This window comes from Silene latifolia, chromosome Y (genome assembly GCF_048544455.1).
Source record: "Silene latifolia isolate original U9 population chromosome Y, ASM4854445v1, whole genome shotgun sequence".
Lineage (NCBI taxonomy): Eukaryota > Viridiplantae > Streptophyta > Magnoliopsida > Caryophyllales > Caryophyllaceae > Silene > Silene latifolia.
The window spans coordinates 312729460-312752176 of record NC_133538.1 but is presented as its reverse complement, the minus strand read 5'-3'; the positions used below and the strand labels follow the sequence as shown (position 1 = coordinate 312752176).

The following is a 22717-nucleotide window of genomic DNA, read 5'->3' as shown; positions in this document are numbered from 1 at the left end:
TATCTGAAGGGCCTACGAAAAGAACAAGTAGAAGCAGTAGTGAGAAGAATAGGAGCATGGTCAGATATACCAGGAGGTAGAAAAGTCACAGTGGCAGTTATAGAAAGGAACCAGGCAGGATTAACCAGGAGCCTATCCAATTTAGCCCATCTGGGAGAAAGACTTTGCTTATTGTGCCAAGTATAAACACCCCCTGTGTAAGGATGGTCTACTAGAGAGCAAGCATGAAGGCAGTCCCTAAATTCTTGCATATCTCTCTCAGGGCTAATACATCCAACCCTTTCATCTAAGCTAAGGGAGACATTAAAGTCACCAACACAGAGCCAAGGACCAGTAAGACCAGCAGAAATATCAGTGAGCTTATTCCACAGGTCAATTCGCTCATTGGCACGATTAAAAACATAAACAACAGTAAAACCAATAGTCTGCTGAGAGTAATGAAACAGTGAGCAGTGAAGAAACTGAGCCCCTTGAGCAAGCACCTGAACATGAACAGAAGCAGGGTTCCAAAGGATCCATATTCTCCCTCCACCATGATCCAAATTATTAGTTACCAGAGAATAAAAACCAAAAACTTTTTTATGGATAGCCTTAACAAATTGAGGTCTGATGTGAGTCTCAAGAATAGCACCACAATCAACTTTATTCTTTTTAAGAAAACCTAAAACTTCCTGTTGTTTTAGAGGATCATTCATCCCCCTCACATTCCAGGAGGAAATGATCATTGAGGTGAGAGAGGGGGGGAGACACCCCCAGGTTCAATTTCCACAACTTGCCCACATTCAAACCCAACCTGAACTTGCTCATGGTCTACCTCCAAGTGCAGTGAAACTGACTCAGTAGGTGCCAGCACAGAGAACTGATTATCCAATTTGGCAATAACAGAATCAGTAGATAGATCAGAGGATTTCCTCTTTGTATGAACCACCTCAAAACCATCAGCATCCTTCTTAGCAGGAGAAGCCCTAGGTTGAGCTACAACCACTACTTCCTTTTGTATAGGCTGATAGACCTTTTTAGGCTTATTTTTGTGACACCTATCTTGAGTATGGCCAATCTTGTGACATGAATGACAGAAATGAGGCAGCCATTCATACTCAATTTTTTGAAGGACTGTCTGTAACACTACGGATTTTCTTTGGAGCCTACTCGACCGAGTAGAGCCTACTCGGCCGAGTAGTACTCTGAGTGCGTGTTATTTTGGTTCTGCCGAGGAATACTCGGCCGAGTATAGTGAATACTCGACCGAGTATTGGACACTCGGCCGAGTATGCACTTACTCGACCGAGTGTCCGGTTTGGCGAAGTTATATTTCGACGGTTTGATTAAGGAGTGATTAGGGTATTTTATATTTCCGCGTCAGTTTCTAATATCATTTTTCACAGCATTATCATTTCTACGTTACCCTAATCATACCCAGATCATTCCCTAATCCTTCCATTGAGCATTTCGTAGCATCTTTGTGTGGATAATTGCGGTGATTCTTGCGTATAAGTTCTTGTTGCACTGTTGGTAAGTTCTATCTTTGTAATTATTGCATCTTTTTGGGTTACTGTACATTTATATGGGAAGGGGATGTTGGGAATTGTACAAAGTGTAATTGTGTTGTATGATCATTGTATAGGAGAAGACTTCGTAGAGGAGCTTTTTTGATTGTCCGTGTTGCATACTGCTGTGATTGCTACGGTAGGGTTTCCCTACTCAGTTTACTGTGCTTTATATGACATGTTGTTGTAATTATCGTTGTCTGTTGATCATCGTAGTATGGAGATTGTTGTGACAGTGTTGGTGTGAGGGGTTTGAGATGACAGTAATGTCATGTGATTGTGATTGTGGTGGAGTCACTTGCGGGAGTGGCTTCACACCCTAGTTCGCCCTCCGTGGAACCCGCCACGGGAGGGGATGTGCACATTAAGGGACAGGGATCGTTGTCGCTCGTTGAGGAGCTGGACTAGGTGGGATCGGCTGCGGTCACCCACTGGCGGCGAGGATTACCTATTGCGATGGGTAATCTGGCAGGGCTACACACTTTAGTGTGTAGTCGGTTACTATGGGAGCTTGGGTGATTGGGAGTTGATGATGATCAGACGAGTATTGCATTTGTTTGTCTTGTTTGTTGCATAATCGACCCCGTTGTTGTTTGTGGAATCTGCGGTGATCCATTCGGGGATGGTGAGCAGGCTTGACAGGTTTTGCTAGTGAGAGCTTGGGGATTATCTTGGGAGATTTGCCACCACGAGTCATAGCATCACCGTCTGAGTCTTAGCGAGTTTTCTTTTATTGTTAAGACTTTGAAGTTGTATTTCATTAGACAGTATTCGGTTTTGGATATTGTAAACTTGGCATTTTACATTACTTTAATAATGATGCTCAATTCAGACGCTTTGGTATATACTAACCTCGGGAAACCGAGATGGTAACGCACTTTCATGGTAGGGTGGTCCTGGTAAGGCACCTTGGTATGAGGGGGTGTTACAAAGTGGTATCAGAGCCGAAGATTCCGGCACCTAAACAAATGAATTTAATGAACCTAGGGAGTCTAAATAAAATGAACCCGGGGAGAGTTGTTTGGAGCTACCGCAAAGACTCGGGAGACGTCCCGGAGTCGCACATTGGCCCTTACTAACTCGAGCCGGTAACATGGGGGAAACTGTGATGAGGACTAGGCTTTGTATGTGCACGTATGTGAAGATACATGTTGGAAAAAGTCGATAATTGCATATATGTGTGATGAAGTTCTTAACTGTTGTGATGGGAGAAGTAATAGATGAAACGGGTTGTGATTTCAACGTTGGATTTAGCATATGTGCAAATTGGATGTTGATATGGTTACAATATGGTGTTAAAGTTTTAATATATGCATTACATGCTGACGTGATTATAACATGGTTTTAAATCCTTAAGTATTTGCTGCGGGAATAGTGAGCATGATAGGGGAATCGTAATCTGTAAATCTTTTTATAGCGTAACTCGGCCGAGCAGGGTAGGCACTCGACCGAGTATGGAGTACTTACGAGTAGCCAAAACTCGACCGAGTGTTGTTTGATAAGAAGTAGCAATTGCTACTGTTTGTGATAACTCGACCGAGTATGAGTGTATACTCGACCGAGTAGCGTCCACTCGGCCGAGTGTTGTTGCACTCGACCGAGTGTTCTTTTTGGTGTTTGTCTCTGGAGTCGATACTCGACCGAGTATCTGGAAAGGTACTCGACCGAGTTATCTTTACTCGACCGAGCATGATGTATACTCGGCCGAGTGTTCTTATGGCGGAAGGGTGTTAAATTTTGAGCATGTGTTTACGTTTCTTTCTTTCTTATCAGCTCAAAATGCCGCCCAAAAGAACTCCGCGAGATCCAAGCTTCGAGATGTCTCTTGATGAGGTTGCTCGCATGATTGAGCAACAAGAGGCTCTCCTTGAAGCTCTCAAAAATGTGGGAAAAGGAAACGAGAAGACGATGGATGCAACCCAGCTTAGCATCAACATTGCTCGTTTCCACCCTCCCACATATGACGGGGTAGGTGAACCAAAGCTGCTCGAGAAGTGGCACCGTGAGATTGAGGCTCTCATGGAAATGGTTAAGTGTCCTGAGGACATGATTGTTGAGCAGGTAGTGTACTACCTAAGAGGAGAAGCTGATTTGGTGGCGTAACGTCAAGGATGATGCTAGAGCTTACTACCGGCGGAAGGGGCTATTCCGTGATGCAGGTTGAAGAGTGCTATGAGAGAGCAGTTTGTGCCAGAGCATATCCGACACAAGATGAGATCCGACTTTGAATCTTTCACTATGTCTTAGGAGATGACAGTCACTGATTACTATCAACGGTTTATGGAGCTATCTCGTTATGTGGAAGATTTGCAGCTCGGACAAAGAGGTTTGGCTCTCCGATTTGAGAGGGTTTGTCTCGCTAAGATCGTGAGTCGTATGCCGGTGGGGTTGCTCTCGACCTCCAAGGAAGTGTATGCGAGAGCGGGTCAAGCCGAGAGAATGGTGGATCTCTCAAGGGAGATCGAGGAGAGGATCACACTGAGTAAAAGAGGAAGGTTGATAGCGGGAACAACAATCCCAACCAACAAGAAAGGGAATTTCAACCATGCCAAGGCTTTCTCTAGTGGAGCGGGTTTCTCTGGAGGTTCTCGTGGCTGGGGAAAGAATGGAGGTCGGGCTATAAGTGACAACACCAACTTTACGTGCTTCAACTGTGGTGGGATAGGTCACAAAAAGCGAGAATGCACGAGCTACAAGCCCGGCAATGGTTCAGGAGCTAGATCAGGAAATTTCTCTCGGGGCCGACTCGAGTTTTGCTAGTAACCGACCGGGAGGTTCATGGGGCAACGAGAGGTGGACGGGGGTAACCGGGCGGTTACAACCGCGGTGGTGGTGGATCTTACCAGCGCCGAATAACAAATGATGTCACCCAGGATTCGGCAGCTAAGCCTAGTACCTCCAATGCTTCAGTTCAGGGTGGAGGACAGAAGAATAGTGGAAAGCTCTTCATGATGGATAAGCAGGAAGCACAAGATGATGCTCATGTAGTTACCGGTACTTTTCTTGTTAATAATGTACCGTCCTTTGTTTTGTTTGATTCCGGGGCTACACATTCTTTTGTGTCTAAAAGTCATCTTTGTGTCTATGGGTTTGGGACAGTTTGAGGTTGTAAAAGATGATGTGTTCATACCTTCGGGGAGTCTCGTGTCGTGTCTCAAGTTATATAAGGGTATATCTATGGTGATTGGAGGGGTAGATTTACCAGTAAACCTGTTAGAGTTTCCGAAGGATGGGTTTGAGGTGATTGTCGGGATGGATTGGCTAGGTAGGTATGACGCCAGGATAGATTGTAGACAAAAGAGAGTATCTTTAAAGGGTCCCAAGGGTGTTAAGGTGTCCTATAGAGGGTTTGTGGTAAAGCCTAAGTGTAGGTTTATAGCGGTTATGACTTTAAAGTCATGTTTAAGGAAGAAGTGTCCCTTAATTCTTTGTCATGTGAGAGATCACCGAGTAGAGCCGCCGACAACTTCCGAGATTTCCGTGGTGAAAGAATTTGAAGATGTATTTCTGAGGAAATACCGAGTTTGCCTCCCAAGAGGGATGTCGATTTCAGCGTGGAGCTTAAGCAGGGAACGGGTCCTATATCTAAAGCACCTTATCGTATGGCACCTAAAGAGTTGCATTTGAGTTGAAGAAGCAGATACATGAGTTGTTAGACAAGGGTTATATCAGGCCTAGCGTGTCACCGTGGGGAGCTCCAGTTCTTTTTGTAAAGAAGAAAGATGGGAGTATGAGACTGTGCATTGATTACAGAGAGCTCAATCGGGTCACAGTGAAGAATAAGTATCCGTTGCCAAGGATTGACGATTTGTTCGATCAGCTAAGTGGAGCTGGTGTGTTCTCTAAGATTGATCTGAGGTCGGGGTATCATCAACTGAGGATAGCGGATGAGGACATTCCTAAAACAGCGTTCCGATCTCGTTATGGTCACTACGAGTATGTAGTGATGCCTTTTGGGTTGACCAATGCGCCGGCGGCTTTTTATGGATTTGATGAACCGGATCTTCACACCGTTTTTGGATAGGTTTGTGGTTGTTTTCATCGACGATATCCTAGTTTATTCCAAGACTAAGGAAGAGCACGAAGAGCACTTGAGGATAGTTTTGCAGACTTTGAGAGAAAATCAGCTTTATGCCAAGTTATCCAAGTGTGAGTTCTGGTTAGAGGAAGTGGCTTTTCTAGGCCATGTAATATCCAAGAAGGGGGTATCTGTGGATCCTAGTAAAATTGAGGCCGTTACCAAGTGGGAATCGCCGAAGAACGTTGCTGAGATTCAGAGTTTCTTAGGCCTTGCCGGCTACTACAGGAGATTTGTGAAAGATTTCTCTACCATAGCGCGGCCTATGACATCTTTGATGAGGAAGGAAGCCAGATTTGTTTGGGATAAGAGTTGTGAAACGGCGTTTCAGACCTTAAAGGAACGCTTGACCACAGCCCCTATCCTAGCCTTGCCAGAGGGTTGTGAGAACTTTGAGGTCTATACCGACGCTTTAAAGAACGGTCTAGGTTGTGTTTTGATGCAGGGAGGGAAAGTGATAGCTTATGCTTCGAGGCAGTTGAAGCAATATGAGGAGAACTACCCTACTCATGATTTGGAGCTGGGTGCAGTTGTGTTCGCTCTTAAGATTTGGAGGCACTACCTTTATGGCGCAACTTTTAAGGTGTTCTCTGATCATAAGAGTCTAAAGTATATCTACACTCAGAAGGAGCTTAACATGCGACAGAGGCGGTGGATGGAGCTGATTGGTGATTATGATATGGAGATCATCTATCACGAGGGTAAAGCTAATGTTGTCGCAGATGCTTTGAGTAGGAAGTGCGTTCATTCGCTATGTACATCTATGTCCTTGCTGAAGTTGAGAGATGAGATGTCTAGATTGGGGATCTTTATGATTCGAGAGGGGAATACCATCGGGGATTTGTCGATCGAGCCAGAGTTGTATGAAAACATCAAAAGTAAGCAAGAGCTTGATCCTAAGATCCAGGAGTGGAAGTCAAAGGTAGAGAGTGGAGTAGCTTCCAGGTTCTCTATACATCCAGATGGGAGTGTTCGTTTTGATGGGAGATAGTGTGTTCCTGACGATGCAGAGTTAAGGAGAATGATCTTGTCAGAGGCTCATTGCACTCCTTATTCAGTTCACCCGGGTGGTGACAAGCTTTACAAAGACCTTAAGAAGACTTTTTGGTGGCCGAACATAAAGAGAGATGTAGCTGAGTTTGTGGCTAGATGTTTGACCTGCCAAAGGGTCAAAGGTGAACAAAGGAGACCTCAAGGTAAGATTCAGTCTCTGACAGTGCCCGAGTGGAAGTGGGAGTCGATCTCCATGGACTTTATTGTGGGGTTACCTAGGTCACAACAAGGTAACAACATGATTTGGGTGATTGTGGATCGGTTAACCAAATCAGCCCATTTCGTCCCCATGAAGGATACTTGGTCTAAGATGCAGCTGGCATTGGGTTACAGAAAGCATGTGGTTCGGTTACATGGTATTCCGAAAGATATTGTTTCTGATCGTGATGCGAGGTTCATATCAAAGTTTTGGCAAGAACTGCAAGAGTTGATGGGTACAACGCTGAAGATGAGTACATCTTTTCATCCGGAAACCGATGGTCAGACAGAACGGACCATCAAGACCTTAAAAGACATGCTAAGGGCATGTGTTATGGACTTTGGAGGCAGTTGGGAAGACAAACTTGATTTGATCGAGTTTTTATACAATAATAGTTATCATACAAGCATTGGGATGGCACCTTTTGAAGCTTTGTATGGCCGGAAATGCCGAAGTCCAGTTTGTTGGGATGATAGTTCCGAGACAGTGGTTTTAGGGCCACAATTGGTTCAAGATATGGTTGAGCAAATCCAGTTGATTCGCCAAAAGATGAGAGCAGCTCAAGATCGTCAGAAGAGCTACGCCGACTTACATCGCAGGGACATTGAGTTCGCGGTAGGTGACAAGGTGCTTTTGAAAGTGTCACCTATGCGAGGTGTTATGAGGTTTGGGAAAAAGGGTAAGCTAAGCCAAAAGTTTATAGGTCCTTATGAAATTCTGGACCGTGTTGGCGAGGTAGCCTACAGGTTAGCTTTACCACCAGCTTTGGATAGAGTGCACAATGTTTTTCATGTGTACTCCGGAAATATGTGAGTGATCCGTCGCACATCCTCGAGATGGAGAACATCGAACTCGATGAATCCTTGTCCTATGCCGAGATTCCTAAGGAGATTCTTGATCGCAAGGTTCGTAAGACCCGGAATGGTGAGACGGTCTTACTCAAGGTCCTTTGGTCTAATCATAATGTGGAGGAAGCCACAAGGGAACCCGAGGAAGCTATGCGAGACCGTTTTCCTAACCTTTTTGATCAGGTATGTTTGGTTACGGGGACGTAACCGTTGTCTTTTTAAGGGGGTAGGAGATGGTCGCGATGGTGTTTTGTTGTTTCTTTTGCTTTGTTTGGTTCGAGTCGGGAGATGCGTTTGGGGTAACTTGTTGTGATGCTTGTATAGTTCCTTTGAGTTGTCTCATGTGATTGTTAGAGTCTTGTGTCGTGGTGTTGTGCTTGCTTGTAGTAGAGTGTGAACTTCGGGACGAAGTTCTTTTTAGGGGGAAAGATTGTAACACTACGGATTTTCTTTGGAGCCTACTCGACCGAGTAGAGCCTACTCGGCCGAGTAGTACTCTGAGTGCGTGTTATTTTGGTTCTGCCGAGGAATACTCGGCCGAGTATAGTGAATACTCGACCGAGTATTGGACACTCGGCCGAGTATGCACTTACTCGACCGAGTGTCCGGTTTGGCGAAGTTATATTTCGACGGTTTGATTAAGGAGTAATTAGGGTATTTTATATTTCCGCGTCAGTTTCTAATATCATTTTTCACAGCATTATCATTTCTACGTTACCCTAATCATACCCAGATCATTCCCTAATCCTTCCATTGAGCATTTCGTAGCATCTTTGTGTGGATAATTGCGGTGATTCTTGCGTATAAGTTCTTGTTGCACTGTTGGTAAGTTCTATCTTTGTAATTATTGCATCTTTTTGGGTTACTGTACATTTATATGGGAAGGGGATGTTGGGAATTGTACAAAGTGTAATTGTGTTGTATGATCATTGTATATGAGAAGACTTCGTAGAGGAGCCTTTTTGATTGTCCGTGTTGCATCGCTTTGTGATTGCTAAGGTAGGGTTTCCTACTCGGTTCTCGTGCTTTACATGACATGTTGTTGTAATTATCGTTGTCTGTTGATCATCGTAGTATGGAGATTGTTGTGACAGTGTTGGTGTGAGGGGTTTGAGATGACAGTAATGTCATGTGATTGTGATTGTGGTGGAGTCACTTGCGGGAGTGGCTTCACACCCTAGTTCGCCCTCCGTGGAACCCGCCACGGGAGGGGATGTGCACATTAAGGGACAGGGATCGTTGTCGCTCGTTGAGGAGCCGGACTAGGTGGGATCGGCCGCGGTCACCCATGGCGGCGAGGATTACCTATTGCGATGGGTAATGGCGGGGGCTACACACTTTAGTGTGTAGTCGGTTACTATGGGAGCTTGGGTGATTGGGAGTTGATGATGATCAGACGAGTATTGCATTTGTTTGTCTTGTTTGTTGCATAATACTGACCCCGTTGTTGTTTGTGGAATCTGCGGTGATCCATTCGGGGATGGTGAGCAGGCTTGACAGGTTTTGCTAGTGAGAGCTTGGGGATTATCTTGGGAGATTTGCCACCACGAGTCATAGCATCACCGTCTGAGTCTTAGCGAGTTTTCTTTTATTGTTAAGACTTTGAAGTTGTATTTCATTAGACAGTATTCGGTTTTGGATATTGTAAACTTGGCATTTTACATTACTTTAATAATGATGCTCAATTCAGACGCTTTGGTATATACTAACCTCGGGAAACCGAGATGGTAACGCACTTTCATGGTAGGGTGGTCCTGGTAAGGCACCTTGGTATGAGGGGGTGTTACACTGTCCCTCTGTAAGGAGTTTGGAGTGTCATCCCTTTAGGAAGCTCTTTAGATAAATCCACCTCCACCAAGATTCTAGCAAAAGCTATCTTGCTCTTAGTGGTAGTAGGCTCATCAGCACATATGGACTTACCCACAAAACTAGCAACCTTACTCAAAGCAGTTTGAGACCAAAAGCAAGGATCTAAATTAGGAAATAAGACCCATACAGGCACTGTAGAGACTACCTCTAATTTCTCAGCAATAGTAGGCGACCAAGTCTTAAAAACCAGCGGATAACCATTAACATTCCAGGACTCAGTTTGAATCGTTGCCATATCATCAGTAGATAGGAATCTAAAATAATACCATCAACACCCTTAACAAGGGATAGTGACATACCCTTACCAGAAGACTTCAAAACCTGAGCATAAGGCTTCTTAACAGGCCCATACATGTTAGAAATAGGAGCAGTTTTAGCAGCAACACCAGAGTCAACCGTAACCTTACCAGAGGTAGGCTTAGAAACACCAGAAACAAGAGGTGAAGAAGATACCTGTGGAGCCACCCTACCACCAGATTGAGAAGCAGAAATATCCCCAACATCAGCAGAAACCCTAGATCCAGGAGTTCGAGAACAGCCTTCCCCATCACCTAGAGTACCACCAATAGGACCACTAGAGCGTGTATTACGAGAGATGACCTGAAGTTTGGGCGGCCGACCCCTCGGCATGGCGGCGGGCCTTCAGAACGAAGGATGAGTGAACCACTCGTCGTCGCTAATTTGAGAGAATTTTCGTAGAGAGAGAAAGAAGAGAGAGGTCGTTAATTATATTATTATTATTATTATTATTATTATGATGATGATGATGATGATGATGATGATGATGATGATGATGATGATGATGATGATGATGATGATGATGATGATGATGATGATGATGATGATGATGATGATGAGGTTGCATGAGCTACTACACGGTTACACACGGTCCAATAAACGACCCAACTCCCTTTCCCGACTCATTCATTATTTTATTATTTTATTCCGTCTCACAACATAATTCTTTAATTAATAAATATAATAACAACATATGTTGAAATATAATTTATAAATCACATATTGACATTTCCACCGTTGACTAGACGGAGTATTACAAATAATACTTCCGCCTCAGTTATTGATGAAGTCACAAATATTCTTGGGTTTGAAACGACTAATGATTTGGGCACATATTTGGGTATGCCGGCTATAAATGGGCCTATAACGAAAGATACATTTGTCCATCTTGAGGAGAAATTTAACAAGCATCTGGGAGGCTGGCAAACCAAGCACTTATCGTTGGCGGGGTGGAATACATTAGTGCAATCAACCTTGTCCACGCTTGCTAATTATAGTATGCAAACGGCGAAATACCGCGGTCTACTTGCGATTCTCTTGATAGAAAATCCCGGCGTTTTCTTTGGGGAGGCAATGAGGATCAAGGGAAAGTCCATTTAATTTCTTGGGACACCATCCAAAAACCGAAAGCTTTAGGGGAACTAGGCATAAGATCTTCGCGACAATCTAATGCCGCTTTTCTAACCAAGCTAGGTTGGCGAGTGTTAACTGAGCCGCATAGCTTGTGGGCTCGTGTTCTCCGTACAAAATATTATAATGGTCGTTGCGACGTGGATATGTTTCAACCCAAGCCAAATATGTCAAACGTTTGGTCAGGTATAACCTCGCAGACGAAAATTATTAACAGTTGCAGTAGGTAATGGTCGCAAGACTCTCTTTTGGGATCACTCATGGGTCGATATGGGCTGCCTTTCAGATAGAACTTTGGCACCAATCCCAGAAGCTACTCTAGGTGCTAAAGAACAACATATGGGAAGAAGGATCCAGGTTGGAAGTGGGATATTTTTTCGAGTATTTGTCTCGAATCGACATCCTCAAAATTGCCGCTTATTCCCTTTCAGGAATCTTGTTTAGAGGATTGTGATTATCTTATTAGTCAATCCCCACATACACGACGATTTTATTGGTTTTGTTTCGTAAATTATAACTTCGTTAGGTGTTAGATTGATATGAAGGTAGAACTTTGTTGAGTATATTAACTCACAGTACAAAGTATAGTTTTGTGTAGTCAAGAATAAAGTTGATTAGCTCCAAATCTACTTTTTTCTTACATTTCAAACATTTTATTTTCTTAGTAATTTTGATAAGTCTAAAGATCGACAATTGTTGATCAACAACTTAGTGAATGTTAAATAGAGAATTTAATAATTTTCCAAATAATTTTACCAATCATTTAACCTTTTTCATCTCTAAATTTAGTTTTAATTATACGCTGTAACAAATATCACAAATTGTCAATAGTTCATGAGGTATAACCTAGAAAACCGAAAAATTTAAAGATACCCAAATAGCAAAAGCAAAATTTCCCTCCAACTCAACCTTGCCGCTGCTCCAATTGCATGATCACTCTCCCCATTTGATTTCAATGGCTTCTCACTTCCGAAATTAACCTTTCAATCTTCCGAATTTCACATTCCTTCAATTTTTAATTCACATTTACCTTTCAATGGCTTCAAAATTGCACATATATTTCTCTCTATTTACCGTATTTCATACCACAAGGTAAATTTTTCGCACTTTTTTCTCTCCTAATTTTAACACGATAAATTTAGCTATGTTATCGCTGAGATTTATCATAATCTTGTTATTTGTTTCTTTGATTTTACAGGCGTATCTTCGCTGAAGAAATCAACGGTTTGTTCCTCAATTGTTTCTGCCGATTGATCATAATTGAGGTGTGTTAATTGCTTAATTTGTGTTTATTTTTAGCATTATGACCTAATTTTTGCGGAATTATTGCTGAAAATTTGATTATTATACAATTTAGTGTTTGTTTGACACTCGAAGTGCTATATTTGAATAATTAGGTTAACTGATATGTGAATTTCAAAATGGACTTAAAACAAATGAAATTTTAGTGTAATTTATATATTTGTTTGATTGATTAATAGGAGTATAATTTGGTGCGGAGTAGTCCGAATGCCGCGTGTAATTTGGTATAATGTTGTGATAAAAATGGGATAATTCGGAGATATTAGGAAATAATATTACTAGGATCAGGTTGTTTTATCTCATATTATAGATCTTTACGGCAGTAAATTACATGTGTTAGTTAATCTTGAAGCTTAAATTTTGTTTCTAAATAAATTTGCTTAGTTGCATCATGTGTAGGCGTGAATGGTGTAATGGAGGCGTTGTTTGTGTCTGAAACCGTTATCCTTGCAGGTAGTGATGTCGAGTGTCAAAGTAGCACAAGTGGTAGGCTACTAGGCATATGACTTGCGTGTTCAGAAGTAATGAGTAGTGCTTGTCAAGGTGTTTGGAAAGCGAAAGATGTTTGAGCGGTCTAGCCTCAGTGTTTCACATGTAGATGAGGGTAGAACTTAACTAATTATTTTTTGATTAACCGCGGCTTGAGAATTGTGAATATGAACGTGCGATAGTGTCAACGAATAAATACTTTACTTGACACCTTTAAGATAAATGGATGCCGATGCAGTGTATTTTTATGAGAGTAGACGAATGATGATCATGTATAGAGCTATGTCTCTTTCAGATATTGTGTGTTTTCTTTAACTAATGTTTTACTTTTCTTTGACATGGGAATCCACCCCTTTTGTTACGCTCGTATGACTCTTGTTTGTTTGTTGACATATTTTTTTGAGATGTCGTGTGGCTCCGTAGACTGTCCAAATTGTCCGTAGTTAGATGAACAAGTATCTCCAGCATCTTCTACAGTTTTTAGTTATATGTCTATCTCTAAGGCAATGCAATCTCCATGTGATGTCTTCATGATCTATGATGCCAAGCTTGCGTAGGCTAGTTCTTAGTATCAATTTTCCCTTAGAAATGATTCGACATAGACCTGTGTTATTTTGCCATTTCTGCGTTCATGCTTTCCTTTAATCTTAGTTTGAGAAGGCGCAAGTCACACTGAGGCGATGGGGTCCCAAGGGGCTGAGGCGCAAGGCGAACGCGCGCGCCTTTTGCACAGGAGGCGCACTGATTTTTTAGAAGAACATCCATATTTTACAATCAAATTTTGTGCGAAAATATTCCCTTTTTTGTTTTAAAGAGGGCTAACATGTACTTTAAAAGTGAAAATTAAGGATAAGGGGGAGAAAACAAGGGTAAAATAAAAGAATTTGGAAAACAAATATGGAATTGCACACTAATGCGCCTCGTTTACACCTTGGTGCGCCTCACTAGTTGCGCCTTGTGTGTGCCTCATGCGTCATAGGTGTGCCTTTTGTATCACACTGTCTAATGCGATTCCTCACTGCGCCTTGCGCCTAGGCGCGCCTCAGGCACGCTTTTTAAAACTAAGCCTTTAATTTGAATGTTTGTGATCACTTCTCTCGGAGACCTGACTCTCCTATTCACTGGATTGTTTCAAGTTTTTTTTACAGAAAGTTGATCATTTTTGGTTTCACATTTTGTATTGGTTTGAGTCATTATCACCATTGAAATTATTTCGCTGTGATGGTGTAGCTCTGCAGAAGGAATCCTGCATTTATATGTTTTTCTTTAGGTGTACTATGGGTAACTGGATCTAGAAATTTGTTTGAAACCGTGATTCCTGGAGTTTGTGGTGTTGAGCGTCAAAGTAGTATAGAGTGGTAGGCAACTAGGCATGTGACTTTTGTGATTTTGAATTGATGAGAAATGCTTGTCAAGGAATTTAAAGATAAAAAATGCTTAAAAGGTTTAATCTTTGAGGTTCACTTGTAAATGAGTTGTGCGGAGCAAATTTCAATTATCTTTTGATCAACAGCGGCTTGAGAACTTAAATATGGATGTGCAACATTGTCGAAGGTTAATTAATATACTCCTCACATATAAGATAGAAATTTATGCAACTGGAGTGTTTTTGTATGAGACTATGAGAGTAGACAATTGATGGTCATGTTTAGAAATTGTGTTCTCATATAAAATTGTGTTCTCATGAACTAAAGTGTTACTTCTCTTTTACATGGTACCACATCTTGTTATTCTGGTACAACTCTTCTCTATGTGATGACACTTTTTTTTGTACTCTGGCATTTTAGACTCATAAAATACTTGACGTTTGAAGAACAAGTTTAGCTATGTGTCTATCTAATGCTTTGGCTATATTTTCACATGAAGTTTTCATGAACTACGATGCCAAGATTGTTAGGGTAGTTTATGCTTCTGAGTAAGTCGAATAGTCATGATTCTCTCTCTCGGAGACCTGACTACCCTATTCATATCATTGTTTTATTTTTTTATGTACATCTTTATTATTTTCGGTTTCATATTTTATATTGATTTGAGCCATTACACAACCTTACCCCTGTGTTGAAGAATACATATCAGGGACTGCAGCTGGAGCCATTTGGCTTAGTTTGTCACTCTATAATTAGTGGTTCAGTGTAAATTTTGTCAATCACTTGCCAGTTTGTCACTCTATAATTAGTGGTTCAGTGTTGGTGATGGTTCTGGAGAAGGACAAAGCTGTCGCTAATTGGCGTATGCTGATGCTGAGAAATCCAGGTCAATCATTGTTAAATGTCGCTGGCACTCATGATCAATTTTATGTTATTTTGTTTTGAGATTGAAGGCTGAATGTGTTAACATTGACTGTAAATTGTGATTTTGTTAGTTAATTTCTTTATATAAGCCCTTTGTAATCCTTCTTATCAGGGCAATGTCTGGTTTTGAATTTTTGATGCTACAAGCCGACAAGGCATCGCTTTCCATGTGTCAGATTCTGTTCTGTTTGCTTCAAGGGAGATATTGTTTTTCTTTGGTAATAATTTCTGGCTGATCGCATTTTCTTTTTACAACTTTACGTCTGTAGACAATATATTCACATGCTTATCATGTTATGGATTGTATAGTTTAATGTTCTTGCTCTAGGTGATTCACTATCTTGTTATTCCTTTTAAGTTTATCTGGCCAAACATGATGCTGAGTGCGCAGTACCTTTCCTGTATGACCTGTTCTTCTTTCAATCACAGATATACATGAAACAAGGGATTATGAGTAATAACCATGTAAGGACTCTGGAACATATTTAGTATCGGGAAGTCTAGTGCCCTTTTTTCAGTGAGGTCGTGATTATTAGTCCGTATCTTAGCGTTCACAGTCGGATTCAAAGAAATGGCGAACACAATGTTGTAACTTTGCGTTTGACGCTTGGTGATCACCATGCTTAAATCAGCAATCTTTAACACTTTAACAACTAGAGTACAAATAGTTTGTAGTAATCTCCTCTCAGAGGTTACTACAAAGGCTCAAACAGGATGAGTAGCGCCTGAACCTTCTCCTTCCTGCGGTCTTTTAGTGTCCTGGTATTCACATAGAATGTTGATACTGTTTTCTGGCCTTAAGCTATAACAACCATAATAGGCTCTTTACCTTCCCTCTATATATCTTTGAAGTTTGAAACACCCAAGAGGCAAAAGAGTTCTCTCTTTACATCTGACTTTTCTTCAGGGTTCTTGAAAGTCATTTGCTTACCTATTGTCAAAAAGTTATCATCCCAAATAAATCGTTTCTATAGGAGTTCCTCTTCATAGCTTTTTTTGCGAGCATTTACCTAAACCTGGGAAGTAACAATATGAATGATGCTGTTCATAAAAAAAAATATGATCGTAGTGAATTCATTTCCAAACCCGTTCTAGAATAAATCACATACGAATTTAGCTCACAGACTACTTAGTTCTTGTAAAGTGAGTACTCAAGATTTGAACATTTTCTCACCTGATCCTGAGTTCATAACGATACATACACTCGTAGCTGATCATTGTATTGTGGTTTTATTTTAAAATCTGTAGTTATTGTTGATAGTTGTGGAACTCTTACTTTTCAAAATGCCTATATTCATTTGCACTTGTGATTGCGTTCCTCAATTTTACTTGCAAGAAATTTTTATGAGTGAGTCTGCCTAATGTCAGCTATTGTTATGTGTAAATAAGGTACAATCTATCCCAACAAATTCGGGTTATCATAATCAAAGCCCACACGAGGTGACCTTCTGAACTCACACAACATCTCCAACGATTATTACTTCTGTAGATATGATGAACTGCATCCCGCGTTATCAAGGTTAGCGTTTCTATAAAGATTTCAAGTTTCATTTTTGGAGTTATTATTATTTTGAGTCCTGTGTTTTTCCAAATAGAAACCTGTCTTTTCTTTTAAATAAGTTTACGCATGATAATTTGAGTGCGTAATTATCTCCCTCATTGTGTATAATGGGCGTCACATTTAGGATGTCTTTTTGTGTATAGCCATCTCCCCCATTGTATCTTTTTATTAAAGGGCGTCAAACTTCCATGGAAAAATCAGGCTCACATAATTCATATTTTGGTTTAAGAAATTTCCGTTTGTCGGAAAATCTAGCTCATTCTTGCTTTTAGATTATACAAATGGCTTTCCCACAATTCAATAGACAGGCAAACTTGTCCATTTTCCGCATGAGTCTAGATATTTCATTCTTGTGCAAGTTTTTTATTCCTTTAAAACATTCTACCATCTTCTCACACTTTCCATCTCTTGCATCTCGAGGTGAAATATTGGAAATTTGAAGGAAATCACATAAAATAAAGTATCTAGGTTCAATGACATATTTCATGATGTAATCTTCTAAATATTTTAATCTTGATTAGTTACGTGCTAAACTGTTAATTACCCTAATCAGGCCACCGTACTCATGGTTTTTGTTAAGCCACAAATGTCTAACGTAGCTTAATGAAATGTATTAAATATAATTAATCCGGATTCATAGACGTGGCTCTCTTAAGCACAAGTTAAGTTTTGTACTTTTAGAATAAAGAACTTCTGAAATAGAAAGATTACCTTTTTCACAAATCACAAGCATATAAATGTGGGGATGCCTTAAGTGGTCCAGGCAGCTGTGAATCTGTGATGTGTCTGCCAATCATATTATCTAGTTGAGCGCTTTGTTTAGAATCAAAATTCAGTTTTTTTCTTCCTGAACCTGTGCATGCATGGCTTAGCCAATAGATGCAGTTTTGCATTTTCTGCCGACTGAAAATTAAAAGGAAATATGGTATCGAAGATCCAAAGCTCCGCTTATCTTTTGCCAAGTGTCGGTTGTTACTTTTTTTCCTGTGGAAATCATTTCCATGGATTATATTGGTCTAAGAAGACAACATGCTGCCATATAATATACTGAGGTATGTAACGTTGTTATGTTTGACTACTGTTTTTGCAAGGGCTCCATTGTAGTTGAGTGCAGGACCATTTTATGAGTTAACTACAAGATTGACATTTATTTTTATACTCTTTGACTAATCTAGAAATATATACACAGGATAATAGGTGCCTACTGCCTAGTGTGTTCTTTTATGTGTAATAGGAACATTACTTTAATATCTCAAAGACTTTCGCTTATTACAATCTGAACGGTATGATAAGGTCAAATATGTTCAACCTTATTTAGATATATTCATCCTCCTATAACTCTTACTCTTATTTTGATAGAAAAATAGGAGGGAAGGGACGGGAGGGCATTAAGGAGCGGGGAATGGATCAATCCCATTTTCAATCCAATTTTTTTACAAGTTTGAAAGATTTTAATTTGGCTTGTAGCAAGGAAAATTGATCCCTTCATTTCCCTTCAACTGAATATTTTTAGCCAAACAAAAGAAATAGTTTAGCCCGCTTTCCCTCCACCCTTCTTCTCAGAATCCCGCTCTCCGGATAAAGCCTCAGTAACTTTTCTCATAGTATACTAAGGGTTTCTGTTTGTGTACATTCAGAATCTTGAATTCTGAACTGTTTGCAAATGGCCTTATTGGTCTTTGTCTTTTTTGTTTTGTATTTATTATGGTCTTGATTACTATTATTATGTTCATAATTTATACAATGAAGTGCTATGTTGCATGTAGTTACAAGGATCCGGAAATCAGCATTACTGTGTTGTGCATTCTAGTCAAGTTAATGAGTTGACACAACATTACCCCATTACGTTTAGGGCTTTTGTCCATGTCAAAGAAAGGGGATTGGCTTTTGCTGCCTTACCCTGTCAAATTTGCGCGAGAATTGCATCAAATGACTATTACTTTCATAATAAAACAATCACAGGTGTTATATTACTTATTCTGTGATAAGAAAATGACTGTAAGTAGTTGATATGTTGCCTTATGGAGTTATGGTTTGGTTATCTGATGCCAATTACAGCTTGTTGATAACTATAATTCCATAGACTCGTATTCGAACAATCAGAATGTTCTGTCTTTGAAAGTCCGTAACTGATACTGTTACACAATGTCGTATGATCAGAATGTTCGATCTTTACAGAACTGCCTATGAGACGGTCTTACAATAAAAGTATGGTCGGACCTAGTAGTCATCAAGTTGAAGAGTGAGATTTCATTTTTTTTTGTGAAACCCCACAAGTCGTTGACCATACTCTTTCTAGTCAGACAATACTATACAAGTTGTGATTTTTTATGGTTTGGGGGATTGGATATGAACATTTTTGCATAAAGCAAGATTGTTTTGGGATTCGGAATGCTAGTGATCTGAGGGCTATTGTTTAGACATGCAGGCTGAGCAAGTTTGTTAGGGAAGCATGCCTACGACAAATGCTCGCAATCACACAAAGTAATATTTAAACAATACACCTTTTGTGATTAATAAACAATATTAGAAGAGAATGTTCCTTAGTATAAATAAGCATGCTAGTTGGAGTTTATGGGAGAGAGTATAGTAACTGATATCAAGGTTAAGAGAACTAAGAAGAAAAGTTAAGATCAGATAACCTGAAAGTGAGTGGAAAAGGAGAAGAAAGTTTCGGAACTTGAGCCGATACAAAGCTCCGAATCAAACAGTTTGGACTGGCCTTAAATTGCTATTCAGATACATTCTTTGATAGCTTAAGTCTCACTGCCTTCTAAAATCTTGCTTACTCTTCATAACGACTTCTGAATTTACGGAATCTTACTTGGCCACAATGAAGGTTAGGGGAGGATTAATACGCTGTGCTCGTATTTTTTTTTTTTTTGCTTGGAATGTTAACAGTATAATCCTTGCTAAACGATATCCTGATTTGGTTTTAAATGTTGCAGTTCTTGAGCTGGATGCAGAACAAGATTAATGGAAGACCGGGGAACCGAAAACCTAGTACCGCACCACTTAATAGTAAGACTCTCATCTTATTTTCTAGCTACTTATTTCTCAGCTAAGGGCTTACCCTGCAACAAGATTCTCTGGTCCCCAGAGTTGAGTAGTTTTTCTTATAAATTTAAAATATGTCTCCTTCTATCAGGGAATTACTCCATCCATACATCATTTTATTGTTTCCATTGACTTTGGTGGTCAAACAACTTTAATCTTACATCTAAATTACTATTGGGTTTTCTATTAAACAAAACTTGCTTAGATTCTCGTGAAATGAATCCTTGAACTGGCATCATCTACTCATATTTTGAGTATTCTCTCTTTTCAAACTTGAACAGCATTCCCAGTTAGGGTCTCTTTGCATAACTTCCGTCTTCCGGTTTAAAATCAATAACTTCCTGTGGTTTGATCATATTCTGAAAGCACATTGCTGTAGGCATACCGTTACAGCGTTATGTCGTCAACAGTAGAATATATTTTTCTCTGCTCTCTAAAAGTACATCTTAAACTGGACTTTGTATCAGTGTCCTCGTTTTCTTTTATCACAGAATTTGAAAGTTGATTAATTGTAGATGCATTTTCAAAGGTTCCTAATCTTCTGCTGCTCTATTATCATTTTACAGATCTACCAAAGCAACCTTCTGAAAGAGAAGAGTTCAGTGACTGGCCTCAAGGATTTTTAACAATTGGAACATTTGGTAACAATGCTCTCAGAGAACAGCCTCGTATTTCTGAGATCCAAACTGTCATCAATCAAGAACAAGAGCAAAATCCCACCTGTGCTTCATCTCAAGAGTTCTCAGAATTCACACCAGAAGAGATTGCACAATTGCAAACTGAACTAACAAAGCTTCTGAAGCGAAAACCAGCCAAAGAAGAAGTAGAAAGCCCGAACCTTCCTCTAGATAGATTCTTAAACTGCCCTTCAAACTTAGAGGTCAGCAGAAGGATCTCAAATGCCAGGGTTTGTACCGATCTTGAGTTCAAGGAGGATGAACTTGAGCGCACCATTAGTGTAATTATTGGCAAATGCAAAGAGGTCCGCGCAGAAAAAACTAAGAATGCAATCGGAAATAATTCTCTCTCTTTCCTTCTCAAGAAGATGTTTGTCTGTGGAAGCGGGTTTTCTCCAGCTCCTAGCTTGAGAGATACTCTCCAAGAAACCAGAATGGAAAAGGTACACATTTCTGACTTGGTGCTTCTTTGTTGCCAAACAAATTTATTCGAAGTTGAAATTTTTAGGAATTTGGTAAATGGGTTTTTGTTTGATGGAGATTTTTCATCTTCTCATAGTGAATCAAACAAGCACTTCATTCCGCAAAACTGATGGATATAAACTATTTGTTCTGTGTTTGTTACAATCTTACTGAAGTACTTCATTCTTTGTCGTTACTCAGTTACTACGAACCATTGTTCATAAGAAGATGTGTCCAAAAACTGACACTCAGATGTCATCATTGAAGAGATATCTGGAAGACGGACCCAATTCAGAAAACAGATCTAACGAAGATGAAACAGAGCAGAGACCAAGATCGATTGAGGCTTGTAAATGGGACAAAACCGATTCAGACTGTAAGTCCAATGTACTTTGATCAATGATCATCATTCTTTTTTGTGAGAAATACAAACACTATGTAAATGGTAGATCATGGGATTAACGGATTTGTTTTCTTGTTGTTGCAGTTATTGTTCTAGAGATTTAACTTCGAAGTCCATACTTTTACCGAGGTTTTTCTTGCAAGGTAATTTTCTTGTCAAGATATCAATACTCAGTAGTGTCTTCAGTTTAAGTGTTTTTTGAGTTTTAATGTCTAACATGCTGCTAAACTATCGTCTTTGCAGATTCAGTGATACGCACGCATATGCGTTTTTGGATTCAGTATCTTGGATTTGTGTATAGAGTGGATGACTTTATAGAACCAAATTCAAGATAGGAAGGAATCAGTTAATGCTTCGAAGAAAGTAGAAACCAGAGACTGTCATATATATATTGGTTGAAGCAGTGTATATCTTTTGTGAACCGGGGAATTCTACCGTGTTTTTTCATGGTTGTATGATTATATCTGATGATACAGATCAACTCATGCTATATGTAACATTCTGTAGCTTAAACCGGCAAACTTTAAAACTTTCTTCTTTTTCAGATACGGGTGAAATCCACAACCGCTATCTTTATACCGAGTACATTTTTTCCCATCCTGTACTGCTCATTTTATTTCGAAACAAAGTTACGTAGATTAAATGAGATGACAAGTTAAACTCTCAACTAGAGTACTTCCAAATGTTCCAATTGAAATAATATTTCCCAAAAAAAAATAAAAATTGAATTTGTTGGATTAAAACTATTTAACGAAATAACTAAATAAGGTACAGCGTAGATACAGAATAGAAAGCTCAAACGGCCGACCACTTTGTGTGGTGAGCTTAGAAGAGACGTGTCTAATACGTTTGTGACCGAGGAGTAAGTAAATAACTTATAGGGACAATTTGATTCTTCAAGTAAGTTCTCTCTTTAGAGTTACTTTTAACGTATTTTAATTTGTTAAAATAATGAAAATTTACTTAGAACACAACTCGTTGCACTTTACTTTACTCGTATTAGCTACTCGCCTTGAAAACTAAAAAAAATCAAGACTTTAGAGCATGTTTGGCCTTAATTCTCAAAAATGAGTTTTTATTTTTCAAGCTTAATTTTTCAAAAGTGTTTTTCAAAAGCAAAAATAACAAATAGCTGCTTCTATTTCTATGGGCAAAAATATGGATTTTTAGTTTTTGAGAATTTTTTTTTAACTTTTAGAAAACCATGTATTTGGCCAAAAAGTGTTTTTGAGTCTAAAAACACTTTTACAAACTAGGCCAAACACACATAGTAATAATTTCCTTTAAAACCATTTTAAATATAAAAAAAATTAAAAAAGGATTCTCACTATACCAAACACAAATTACTAAATTAGTACTCCGTAATAATTTATACGGTTTTTTCCCATGGTACCCTCGAACTTTGGCAGATTACACATGGTACCCCTCATTTTAAGTTTCTACATATGGTACC

At 39.7% G+C, this 22717-nt stretch overlaps 1 protein-coding gene across 2 annotated transcripts; it reads left to right on the top strand.

The window, feature by feature from the left end:
• Nucleotides 1–13951: 13951 nt before the first annotated feature.
• On the top strand, nt 13952–21841 carry LOC141633564 (protein DEEPER ROOTING 1-like). Of its 2 annotated transcripts, XM_074446014.1 has the most exons (8): nt 13952–15066; nt 15217–15322; nt 16494–16623; nt 19614–19686; nt 20289–20842; nt 21063–21237; nt 21349–21407; nt 21508–21841. In XM_074446014.1, the coding sequence occupies exons 4-7, from the start codon at nt 19626–19628 to the stop codon at nt 21366–21368; spliced, it is 810 nt and encodes a 269-aa protein (XP_074302115.1). In that variant the 5' UTR covers nt 13952–15066; nt 15217–15322; nt 16494–16623; nt 19614–19625; the 3' UTR covers nt 21369–21407; nt 21508–21841. The 2 variants fall into 2 exon arrangements, with proteins under 2 accessions (XP_074302115.1, XP_074302114.1); XM_074446013.1 differs by lacking the exons at nt 13952–15066; nt 15217–15322; nt 16494–16623 and having other exon boundaries at nt 18356–19686.
• Nucleotides 21842–22717: the final 876 nt, after the last annotated feature.

Bases quoted from the DNA above. Each gene is read 5' to 3' on its own strand.
- LOC141633564 (XM_074446013.1), top strand. From the start codon at position 19,605: ATGTTGCAGTTCTTGAGCTGGATGCAGAACAAGATTAATGGAAGACCG. The intron at 19,687-20,288 runs GTAAGACTCTCA...ATCATTTTACAG, and splicing joins TAGTACCGCACCACTTAATA to ATCTACCAAAGCAACCTTCT. The intron at 21,238-21,348 runs GTAAGTCCAATG...TTGTTGTTGCAG, and splicing joins GGACAAAACCGATTCAGACT to TTATTGTTCTAGAGATTTAA.